This window comes from Pantherophis guttatus, chromosome 7 (genome assembly GCF_059756535.1).
Source record: "Pantherophis guttatus breed Tessera chromosome 7, ASM5975653v1, whole genome shotgun sequence".
Classification (NCBI taxonomy): Eukaryota; Metazoa; Chordata; class Lepidosauria; order Squamata; family Colubridae; genus Pantherophis; species Pantherophis guttatus.
Window position 1 is genome coordinate 14,996,009 of NC_142069.1, and position 12,322 is coordinate 15,008,330.

Consider the following 12,322-nt stretch of genomic DNA (forward strand, 5'->3'; position numbering starts at 1 on the left):
GCAACTTTAAGATGTGTAGACTTCAACTCTCTGAATTCCCCAGCCAGCATGTTAACCTAGAGCAGGGGTATCAAACTCTCGTTGTCGTGGCGGCGTCACGTGACATATTGGGACTTTTACCCCCTTCGCTAAACCAGGCGAGGGGCGGGGCCAACATGTGATGCATCTGGCCCGTGGGCCGCGAGTTTGACAGCCCTGACCCCTTATATTAATTAATTAATTAATCACAGGCATTCAGGCTCAGTGTCTTAATTGTCTTACTTGAGTGGTCCTCATGAAATAAAATTGTTAATGATTTTGTGTTACGTGACCGAAAGTCTGTCGTTCATTTAAGACTGCACTGGAAAGGGTTTTTTTTATTTCCCAGGAAGACCCACCAGTCAGATCCAGTTCCTGGGCCTTAATTCTCAGCAAGAACAGATGTCCTTGTTCTCCAAAACAGGGAAGAAGCTGCTAGGAAATTTTCCACAAGAGCTCCAAGTTGGAGTCATGCATTGAAGTAAGTCATGCTTGCTTGAGGCCTCAGATGATATGGGATGGCATCCATTCAGAGGTGGGTTTCAGCAGGTTCTGAACAGTTCTGGAGAACCAGTAGCGGAAATTTTGAGTAGTTCGGAGAACCAGTAAATACCACCTCTGACTGGCCCCGCCCCCATCTATTCTCTGCCTCCCGAGGCCCAGCTGATCGGGAGGAAATGGGGATTTTGTAGTAACCTTCCCCTGGAGAGGGGTGGGAATGGAGATTTTATAGTATCTTTCCTCTGCCACGGCCACCAAGCCACACCCACCAAGCCACGCTCACAGAACCGGTAGTAAAAAAATTTGAAATCCACCACTGCATCCATCATGACTTTACAATCTTTTTGGACTGTTGCCTTCTGGCAGAAGATACAGAACAATTAAAACTCGGACCACACGTTTTCTGAATAGTTTTTATCCCAGAGCTATAATTGCGCTCAACAATGAACTAAAGGGCCACCATCAGTGAGCTGTTGGACAGTATTACTTGGTCTGTTGAGTGGATGTTTGGGTGGCTTAGGGGTGGAGAATTGCGGTGGGTGGGAGTGTGTTTGGGGATTGTTATGTGTGTTGGGCCTGGTCTTTGGGTGTTAAGTGAATTTCGTTGTATGGGTATACTGTGTATATACGTACAATGACAATAAAGTTATTTATTTATTCTACAGGTCGTCCTCTATTTATGACCATTGGCTTAGCTACTGTTTGAAGTTCCAATGCACCTACCTAACATTCAAAGTTCCAACATTCACTCCATGTTCCTATGACCACATTTCAAGTGCTTGGCAGCTGGGCTTCATTTACAGCCGTTCACAGCATCTTGTGATCAGATGACCATGTTTAATGAAGATTTTGCTGAAAGCTGGTATTTACTTCTGGTTTTTAGCAAACCCATGCCTAGAGCAAACTATTGGTTTACTTAACCTTTGTGTTTGCTTAATGACCACGGCAAAAAGGGTTGCGACTGAATCCCTTTACAAACCTCAGGAGTAAATGAGCAGGCTCTATTATGGTCATTACTCGTGGACTACTTGTATATTAGCTAACTAAAAGCACAGTTCAAATAATCATGGTTAAACACTTCTAAAAGAAATATCCTGGCTTGCTCTCTAGCTTGCTACAGGAGGAGGGTTTCTTCGTTAATATTCACTTAGTTCTTACTTAGAATAGAATAACAGAGTTGGAAGGGACCTTAGAGGTCTTCTAGTCCAACCCCCTGCTTAGGCAGGAAACCCTACACCACTTCAGACAAATGGTTATGCAATCTCTTCTTTAAAACTTCCAGTGTTGGAGCATTCACAACTTCTGCAGGCAAGTTGTTCCACTGATTATCTTAATTGTTCTAACTGTCAGGAAATTTCTCCTTAGTTCTAAATTGCTTCTCTCCTTGATTAGCTTCCACCCATTGCTTCTTGTCCTACCCTCAGGCGCTTTGGAGAATAGCTTGATTCCCTCTTCATTGTGGCAGCCCCTGAGATATTGGAACACTGCTATCATGTCTCCCCTAGTCCTTCTTTTCATCAAACTAGACATACCCAGTTCCAGCAACCGTTTTTTATATGTTTTAGCCTCCAGTCCCCTAATCATCTTTGTTGCTCTTCTCTGCACTCTTTCTAAGGTCTCCACATCTTTTTTACATCGTGGCGACCAAAACTGAATGCAATATTCCAAGTGTGGCCTTACCAAGGCATTATAAAGTGGTATTAACACTTCATGTGATCTTGATTCTATCCTTCTGTTTATGCAGCCTAGAACTGTGTTGGCTTTTTTGGCGGCTACTGCACACTGCTGGCTCATATCTAAATGATTGTCCACTAGGACTCCAAGATCCCTCTCACAGTTACTACTATTGAGTGAGGTACCACATTGACTGCACATGTGCATTTCGTTTTTGTTTTAGCCAGATCTGGTTGATATCACATAAGATGAACCCCCCCCCAACCAATAAATCTTTGTCGGCATGAATCATGCTCTAGCCACCCACATAACAAGTCTTCTTCTTAGAGGTCTACAAATGTTTCTTCTTTAAAGAAAATTAGAGCGGAGACAAGTTAGTGCAGAGAGAGGAGCAAACTGTTAAATTTCCTCGCTGCCAAGAACCGAATCAAAGGAATCAGTGGCCACTTCCTCATAATCTTTCTCCAATGCGGACAAATCCTCTCGAGCTTCTACAAACTCTCCTTCTTCCATGCCTTCGCCAACATACCAATGTACAAACGCTCTCTTTGCAAACATGAGGTCAAATTTGTGGTTCAGCCGTGCCCAGGCTTCAGCAATGGCCGTGGTGTTGCTAAGCATGCAAACGGCACGTTCTACCTGGGCAAGATCTCCTCCAGGAGTCACGGTAGGGGGCTGGTAATTGATGCCAACCTGGTGGGGGAGGGAAAGAAGAAAAAAGCAAAACAAAACAGAAAAGCAGTCTCGTCTTAGATGAGAAGCATCCATAAGGAGCACATAAATTTAATAAATCAATTTATTAAATAAATAAACCTTCTGGCCCAAAATCAGAGCCAGTAGTTCTCAGCTCTCATCTACTCTTATTTCTATTGCTACTCCTATCTACTAGCAGTGGTGGGATTCAAATAATTTAACAACCGGTTCTCTGCCCTAATGACTGGCTGGGTGGGCGTGGCCATGGTGGGCGTGACCAGGGTGTGTGACAGGCAGCACTCGGCCTCCTGCACCCCGCTGGAAGCAAAAATGGACCGTGGGAGGTGCCCCATTTTGGACCTAGTAGGCCTCCCTGCACTTACCTGGGAGCCCCAACTGAGCACTTGGGGACTTCTGGAATGGGTGGGGTGGGGCCAGCCAGCAATTTAACAACCGCTTCAGCCGAAGTGGTGCGAACCAGTCGAATCCCACCACTGCCTACTAGTAGTTAAGATATCCTGGCAGCTTTTATTTGCTCCTCACCTTGAAGCCAGTTGGACACCAGTCCACAAACTGGATTGTCCTTTTAGTCTTGATAGCAGCGATTGCTACATTGACATCTTTGGGCACCACATCTCCACGGTAGAGCATGCAGCAAGCCATGTACTTGCCATGTCGGGGGTCACATTTGACCATCTGATTGTTGGTCTCAAAACAGGAGCTGGTGATCTCGGCCACGGAGAGCTGCTCGTGGTAGGCCTTCTCAGAGGAGATGATGGGTGCATAGGTCACCAAAGGGAAGTGGATGCGAGGGTAGGGCACCAGGTTGGTCTGGAATTCAGTCAGGTCCACATTGAGGGCACCATCGAAGCGCAAGGAGGCAGTGATGGAGGAGACAATCTGGCTGATGAGACGGTTCAGGTTGGTGTACGTGGGGCGCTCAATGTCCAAATTACGACGGCAGATGTCATAGATGGCCTCATTGTCCACCATGAAGGCACAGTCAGAGTGTTCCAAGGTGGTGTGGGTGGTCAGGATAGAATTGTAGGGCTCCACCACTGCTGTGGACACTTGAGGGGCTGGATAGATAGCAAATTCGAGTTTGGACTTCTTGCCGTAATCCATGGACAAGTGTTCCATCAACAAAGACGTGAAACCTGAGCCTGTGCCTCCTCCAAAACTGTGGAAAATCAGGAATCCCTGCAGCCCTGAGCAGGTGTCAGCCTAAAAATAACATCACAATTTAGATACTTATTTTCTATACCCATATTTTTATTTTATTTTATTTTTTTGCATTTTTGGATTCCCCGACTGAATTCTAAAGCAGTGCTCTTGAAGAACTCGTGTATTGCATATTGACTAATTTCAATAGGTCTACGTCAGTGGAAATCCTGGAGGTATGTTTCTATTCACTTGCCAAATATGACAAGGGGAAGCTGTCCTCTTTTTCACACTAGAGGTCTGATAATCTCACTTTAATTCAGCTGCATTCTATTTACTAGGACTGAAATGAAAACAAGGCGATCTAGCAAACGTTGCTAGATGGAAAGAGACTCCCTCCATCCATTGAGGTTGGGTGGAATCAAATGTGTACAAGTCAGTAAATCTTGTATATCTTACTATATCTTGATGAGACTATGAAATTTTGGACAATCACAGAGGAGCGCAAAAAAGGCAGAAAAGGGACCTCTTTGTTGCTATTATGGCTGTTTTGATTTTTGCAGCCCGTATCTGGTTACCCTAACACAGGAGTCGGCAACCTTAAACACTCAAAAGAGCCACAAAGGTCCTAACCGGAAGCCCCCCGTTCAATTCTGGAGCCGACCGGAAGTCCAGTTCCCCTACCATAGAGTCTCCTCCTAGCGCAGCGTCCTTTTTCCTCTACCTGCCCTAATCGAAAGCCCTATCAATTGTGGAGCCGATCGGCGACAAGGAGCCGCAGCAGAGGGATCCAGAGCCATGGATTGCTGACCCCTAAAATGCCACGACTGTCTTCTAAGGAAATTGAACACTTTCCTTGGGTCATTTTCCAATTCTTTCCCCCTTACCAGTTTTCGAATGCGATCCAGTGCCAACTCAATCCTGTCTTTACCAATGGTATAGTGACCACGGGCATAGTTATTAGCCGCATCTTCTTTGCCAGTGATCAGCTGTTCTGGATGGAAAAGCTGGCGGTAGGTGCCAGCCCGCACTTCATCTATAAATTTTAAGAGAGATGTTTTTTTAAACTTGGTGTCCTAAAGAAAAAGGACCTGGAGGATCAGAGGCATATATTTGAATAATTCATATCTAGGAGCCAGAAATGTATTCCAACATAGATAGCAATACTAACTTCCCAAGGACTATAAGCTATGGATGAATATAATATAGCTGTCTTTTGTGGGTATAAGAGGAAAATTTTCTATGAGATTCCCAAGGTCTAACATATATTTCCAGGTGCAAAAATATAACCTATTTTGAACAACGTACTCTAAGGTGAAATATATATTGACTACCAGAACTGCACAGTAGTACTATTACGTGTGTTTCAAAAATTATTTGGAAGAATTGCTGCAAAACCTTGTGAGAGTACAAATAGTGCCAGCACCATCCACAAGTAGGGTCAAAATTATCAAGATGGCAGGCCGAATTTTGTGATGTAAGTCCTGTCCCTTTTAGGTTAGGGTTCTGCCCCCCATCTTGGCAATTTGCGGGTGCCTTGACTTTTCACTGTCACGGCTTACAATTGAAATGCCAGGCTTCGTTATGGTCATAAATCGAGGACTTCCTGTAACGTGAAAGTTGTGGTAGTTTTGCAGTGGTGAAATCCAAATTTTTTTACTACCGGTTCTGTGGGCGTGGCTTGGTGGACGTGGTGTGACTTGATGGGTGTGGCAGGAGAAGGATACTGCGGCCCCCAGGAGGAGAGCCTTCTCTGTGGGGGCACCCGCCATATGGAATGAGCTCCCCCCGGAGATACGGAGGATCCCGGACTTGCGCACTTTCCACCGTGCCATCAAAACATTTCTTTTCCAGCAGGCCGGCCTGGCCTAACCTCTCTTTTAAACTTTTTTAAAAATTTTAAAATTTCTAAATTTTAAATTTGTCTTATGAATTTGGGGTGTTTTAAATTTTGTTTTCCGGGCCAATTATTTAATTGTATTTTAATGATTTTTTAACATTTGTGTTATATGTATTTTATTTGGCTGTTCACCGCCCTGAGTCCTTCGGGAGTAGGGCGGTATACAAATTAAATAAATAAATAAATAAATAAATAAATAAATAAATAAATAAATAAATAAATAAATAAATAAATACAATCTCATTCCTAGCCCACTCCAGGGGAAGGATACTGCAAAATCTCCATTCCCACCCCACTCCTGGGGGAAGGATATTGCAAAATCTCCATTCCCACCCCTCTCTGGGGCCAGCCGAGGTGGTATTTGCCAGTTCTCCGAACTACTCAAAATTTCCGCTACCGGTTCTCCAGAACTTGTCAGAACCTCCTGTAGTTCTGTGACTTTAGATCCTATGGATTTAGGGTTTCAAAGATGATGACAAAACCATCTACTGGAGCCATTTACTGTAAGTTAGTATTTATATCGATAAAAACTTGGGTGTGGTGGAATGTAATCAGAGGTTGCAGGAGGGAAGGGCTTTTTCTCAGAGGGCAAAGAGACAGCAGAGCTTGGAAAGCCTGGTAGGCAACAAGAGAGAAAGATTGAACCCCGCTAGCAATTCACAGAGCATATCTATAGTTATTACAGATAATTGCTTTAGTCTGGCAAGATTCTGTCTGTAGGTGTATAGCAATAAAGGAATTACTCAGAAGTAACTCTACATGTTGTTCTTGATTCGTTGGCAGGGTTCACACGTGGGGTGGGATTCGGCTGGTCTGGACCGGTTCAGTTGAACTGGATGCTAATTTTACATCTGTAGTTGCAAGGACTGGCTGGCCCCAGCCGCCCCGTTCTGGCTGCCCTGCCCTGCCCCTCCCAGGAGTCTCCATGTGGCCCATTTTGGATGCCAGGTAAGTGCAGTGCCCACGTGGAGGCTCTGGAAGGGCAAAAAACGGGTCTCCCGGAGGTTCCAGAAGTCCAGAAACGGGCCCATTTCTGGCCTCCGGAGGGCCTCTGGAGCCTGGGGGAGGCCATTTTTGCCATCCCGGAAGCTCAATAAAAGCCTCTGGAGTCTGGGGAGGGTGAAAAACAGGTCTCCCGGAAGTTCCAGAAGTTCGGAAACCGGCCTGTTTCCAGCCTCTGGAGCTCGGGTGAGGCCATTTTTGCCCTCCCCGAGGCTTGAGGAAAACCTCTGGAGCTTGGGGAGGGTGAAAATGCCCCCCCTCCGCCGCCATGGTACAGGAGGCTGAATAGGCCACGCCCACCATGGCCATGCCCACCCAGCAACCAGGCAGAGAACCAGTTGCTAAAAATTTTGAATCCCATCCCTGGTTCACACATTGCACTAAATCACTATCCGAATAATTTAATCTGAAGAATCCCCAACTGGTTGGGTTCCTCCATCACTTAGCCTATAATTGACTTCAGGAGGAAGAGAGATGTACATCTACCATTGTACATAAATGGTGAGGAGGTGGAGAGGGTGGGTAGTTTTAAATTTCTGGGCACTTATATCTCGGAGGACCACTCATGGACTATGAATGCTAACATGTTTGTGAAGATTAACGCATTGCTTAACGCATTGCTTAACGCATTGTAAGCCGCCCTGAGTCTCCGGAGAAGGGCGGCATATAAATCAAATTAAAAAAAAGAAAAAAAAAGAAAGCACAGAAGAGGCTGTACTTCCTGAGAATGCTCAGGAAGATGAATCTATCTCAGCATCTACTTCTGTCCTACTATCGCAGCACCATTGAGAGTGTCCTGACATACGGCATTCTTGCATGGTACGGGAGCAGCTCTGTAGCGGACAGAAAAGCTCTACAGAGAATCATTAAAACTGCCCAGAATATCATCGGACTCCAGCTACCAGCCCTGGACGACATCTTCAAATCTCACTGTTTGAGAAAGTTGCATAACATTCTCAGAGACTCTTCCCATCCTGCTTACAATCTTTTTGGACTGTTGCCTTCTGGCAAAAGATACAGAACAATTAAAACTCGGACCGCACGTTTTCTGAATAGTTTTTATCCCAGAGCTATAATTGCACTCAACAATGAACTAAAGGGCCACCATCAGTGAGCTGTTGGACAGCATTACTTGGTCTGTTGTGTGGATGTTTGGGTGGTTTAGGGGTGGAGAATTGTGGTGGGTGGGAATGTGTTTGGGGATTGTTATGTGTGTTGGTTCTGGTCTCTGGGTGTTAAGTGAATTTCGTTGTATGGGTATACTGTACAATGACAATAAAGTTATTTATTATTTATTTATTAAAACCATAATTTACCAACAATGGCTGGGATTATGCAACATGATGAGCTCCAAATAAACAACCACGCTATGGCATAACATTACACATAATTCAATTTCCTAAATCAAATTAAGCCACATCACTGAAGTACGAGGGAGTGGGGAAATCAATAATATTAGTCCACAGGAAGTTGTGGAATTTGACGCAAGGCATGTTTCTTAATGATTGACTCACCAACTACCGTTTGCTCCAAGTCCACCATGATAGCCCGTGGCACATGCTTTCCAGTGCCTGTCTCTCTGAAGAAGGTAGCAAAGGAGTCATCATTATTGAATTTGTTATTCTCAGCAAAGGTGCCATCTGGCTGGATCCCATGCTCCAGGCAGAAGAGTTCCCAGCATGCATTGCCAATCTGAACTCCAGCCTGGCCAACGTGAACAGAGATGCATTCACGCTGCACAACACAAAAAGTATATAGCATTTAGATGACACACAACACATGATTTTGCGCCCTTCCTCTGGAATCCCTTAAATTTCACTTGCACACATAGCTTAGAGAAGGCTAGTTAAGGATTTAGTGTCCAAATACAGCCACATGAGCTGAGCAAATCTACAAGTGAATACATGTCATATGACTGATTGCTGGAAATGATCGTATTGTGATGGGTTCTGAAAACATAAATAAGTGAATTTACATACCATACTTATCTTTGATTTGCTTAACTGCAATTTAGTTAAATAAGCCATAATTAGTTCAATTCACACAATATATTAAACTATAACTCATGCAATGTTTTGCTTTTTGAATTTTCAGTAAAATTCAGTCCCTGGGATTTGAAAATCATGGTTTATGCCTGAGTTTATGCCAGCTAACATAATCATAGGCTTCCAGGAAAAATCAATTCGAGGTCATGTGTCTCGTGCCATTACACAAAAACAAGAATTATGTTGTCAGTGCAGAATACCTGCTGTTTGGACATACCTAAATCTGAACCCTGTTTAAAAATGTTCAGAAATTGTTCTTTGTGTTGAATTGAAATCCTTATTTTGGTGATGTAAACCTGCTGTTTGGACTACCTTCTTTTCTTCGGTGTATCTCCATGCTGAGCAGAAGCTAAATGTCAACCAAGGTAAACAAATTCTCTAGCCCCATCATTCCGAGACAGCATCCTCCAGAAATCTCGGTCTCCCATCATCCCTAGCTAACAGGCTGGACCGGTGTCTCTGAGGCTGGTAACAAGGGCAATGCAATCCAGTTGTGGAAGAGTTGTCCAATGAGCATTCTAGTTCTGTAAGACCTCTCTATATTCCATTCTTCACCTGGACTGATTCTCTAACAGCCTGTCTACTCCATCTCTTTAGGCACAGTCAAGGGTAGAGGACAAATGGAGGAAGGTTTCTCTTTTCCTGATCCAGCCTCCTGGGCCCTTGGGCACTTCCCTACTTACCATGGCGTTTTCAGTGGTGCTCACGTCCCTTCCAGACTAGCACAGCAGCTACGGATGTTGATGCCCCCACTGCTGTCTTGCTTCTAAGCAGCTTGGCAACAAGGGGCTCAGTCCATGCATGGTACCTCCAGGAAGTGTCCTTGAGCATCATAGTGCAGGAGGAGGTCACAATCACCCCTGGCAACTTCCCCTGCTCTCCTGCCCATTGACATCAATGGAGAGTCACCCAGTCTTTGGAGGTGGGTTTCATAGGATATATCTGCACTGTATTGATTCAAAAAATGTAATTGTATCTTCTCCATCTTCAGCTTGTTTTATGAAATCACCCAGGTGTTGACATACGTAGGCAAAAATGCAAAAAAATATTCCATCTTCTCCCTACACTTCATGGATTCCAATAAAAGCATAATGAGAATCCCATGGTTCAAAAAGACCATTTCTGGTGGGTTTTCTTATCTGAACAGAACATAAAGATCTTTCTCACTATCGCTGAATGCTGGTCTCGTTTTCATCCACAATGCACTCTAGGACAAAGATCCTGAGCTCTGGGATCCACCGTTGACTGTATCCAAGAGGGGTAGCTCTTGTTTGACAGCACAGCAATCAGAGAAACAGTCAAGTAGGAAAATCAATGAGTTTTATCATTGCTTTACTCATGCAATTTTAATTAAGAAGTAACTGAGGAACATTCAATCATACTTTCATTGGGAACTGGCTTTAAAAGCAGTTAGATTTACTATTCTGTGAGCTGAACTATACGGCAAAGCATGCTCTGGTTTCTGTCCTAACATTAGCTGGGATGAGGTCTTGTGGGATTAGGGACATCCCTGTCCACAACACATCTGAAGAAAAGTTGGCACAATGATTACCTTACCATTTCCCCCCACCCCCCTCTGGGCTGGACTATATTAGAACTACAGTATCCATGACAGCCATGGTAATAGTGCAATGTGTTGCTGATGTGACAGCATATTACTACGCAACTGGTTTCCAGGTAAGAAAAATGGCATCTATTATGATTTGCTATGAAGGCAGCTGTCAAAAAGACATAAATCCATTCTGCCTTAGCTCTGATTTACCCAGCTATACCATGATTTGTTTGATTTTACCTCAGAATGCTGTTAAACAAATCATGACTTATTGTGATGAATGAACCAGCCTTAGACCCAAAGCGAATTAGAGCTGGATGGTGTGCTTGGTTATTTTAATAGTTGTTGCATCCTAGATGTTTAATCTGAATAAACGGGTGTGTATTTGTGTGTGTGTGTGGAGTTTAGAAGCTTTGAATGCCTCTTGAGATTTGACCTTCCTGATTACAGTTGCTAGGAGATTGTGGGTTGATCTGACCGGTCATTGTGTAAATAAAAGTGGGGGACTATGTGAACTGAACTACTCACTGTTAAAACAGAATTCTCTTTGGAATCTATTTTGAATAGACCAGCTTCTGATGTATAATTTGTGAGATGGGGGGCATATAAAATTAATTGATTAGTTCACAGGCAAAAGTAGGTAGTGGATAGTGGAAGGCCAGATCCAAGCTTTCTTTACAATCCATTATTGGGCCCAATTTGGCGTCCAACACCCTTTGTCATTCAGATGTAGAAGACTGAACCTGTGTCAATTTTACAAAACCATACAGCTTTCAGCAATATGAGTCATGGCATTTTTCTAGGACAGGACTATGATGCAGTTTTGTAGGTCTGATCTTCAGAAACAAAATGTGAAAGCCTGATGGGACTCTTTCAGAACATACAGTCCACGTTGTTCAAAGGTCATTGCCTGACTGTGTTGTTGGAAACAGAATTTCACTTGTTGGCACTTGTCCATAAAAGAGTTATAGTGATGAAAACACCAAACTTGCAACCAAGAAAGCGGAAGTTCTAGTCCCACCTGAAGCAGAAAGCTGGATGATCTTGAGCCAGACACTCACTCAGCTCTGGAAGAATAAAGCAATGGAAACCATTTCTAAGAAATATTGCCTAATTAATTACTAAAACTTATAAAGCTTTAAGCATCACAGATCAGACAGCATTGAAGCAGTCTTCTTCTGAAGAAGAAACTTGTCCGCTGCGATAGAATTGTAATGAAACAGAATATGGTCCCCATGTGTCATTTAAAGTACTGTTTTCCCAATTGTGAGATGTACAGAGGAAGTGTGAAGAACCTTTTAGTTACAACTAGACCAGGGGTGAAATGCTCCTGGATCAGACTGGATCGCCCAATCCGGTAGCGATCTTGGCTGGTGGTTCGGCAATCTGGTAGCGATGGTGGAGCAAAGCTCCACCCATCCACCCAGGTGTCATTACTTCCTGGTTTTAACCAGGAAGTAATGTATTTTTTGCCTGTGCAGGTGGTTTTGTGCATGCACAGGTCTGCAGCATGTGCGCTTCTGAACCAGTAAGGAAGGTAAGTAGATTTCACCCCTGAACTAGACAACCTGTGACCCGTTCGGTCATCATTTCAGAGATATTTCGCTACTAAACAGAGAAACAACAATCATAGGCAGGCAAAAATGTAGTGGGAGAGTGACTTTTGACTTCCTGCTGGCTTCCCCACTGACTTTCCTTGTAGGAAGCTGGTAGGGAGCATCACCTGACTATGACTGATCATGGCTGCATACAGTGCAGAAGTACTGAAGTGGTTAC

General features: G+C 43.9%; 1 protein-coding gene across 1 annotated transcript; it reads right to left on the reverse strand.

Annotated features, from left to right (window-relative positions):
• Window positions 1-2,567: 2,567 nt before the first annotated feature.
• LOC117655924 (tubulin alpha-8 chain-like) lies at window positions 2,568-9,828 on the reverse strand. The gene is made up of 5 exons (XM_034403809.3): window positions 9,678-9,828; window positions 8,464-8,683; window positions 4,935-5,083; window positions 3,430-4,110; window positions 2,568-2,886 (listed from the first exon to the last, which is right to left on the reverse strand). The coding sequence occupies exons 1-5, from the start codon at window positions 9,678-9,680 to the stop codon at window positions 2,593-2,595; spliced, it is 1,347 nt and encodes a 448-aa protein (XP_034259700.1). The 5' UTR covers window positions 9,681-9,828; the 3' UTR covers window positions 2,568-2,592.
• Between the last annotated feature and the right edge of the window lie 2,494 nt (window positions 9,829-12,322).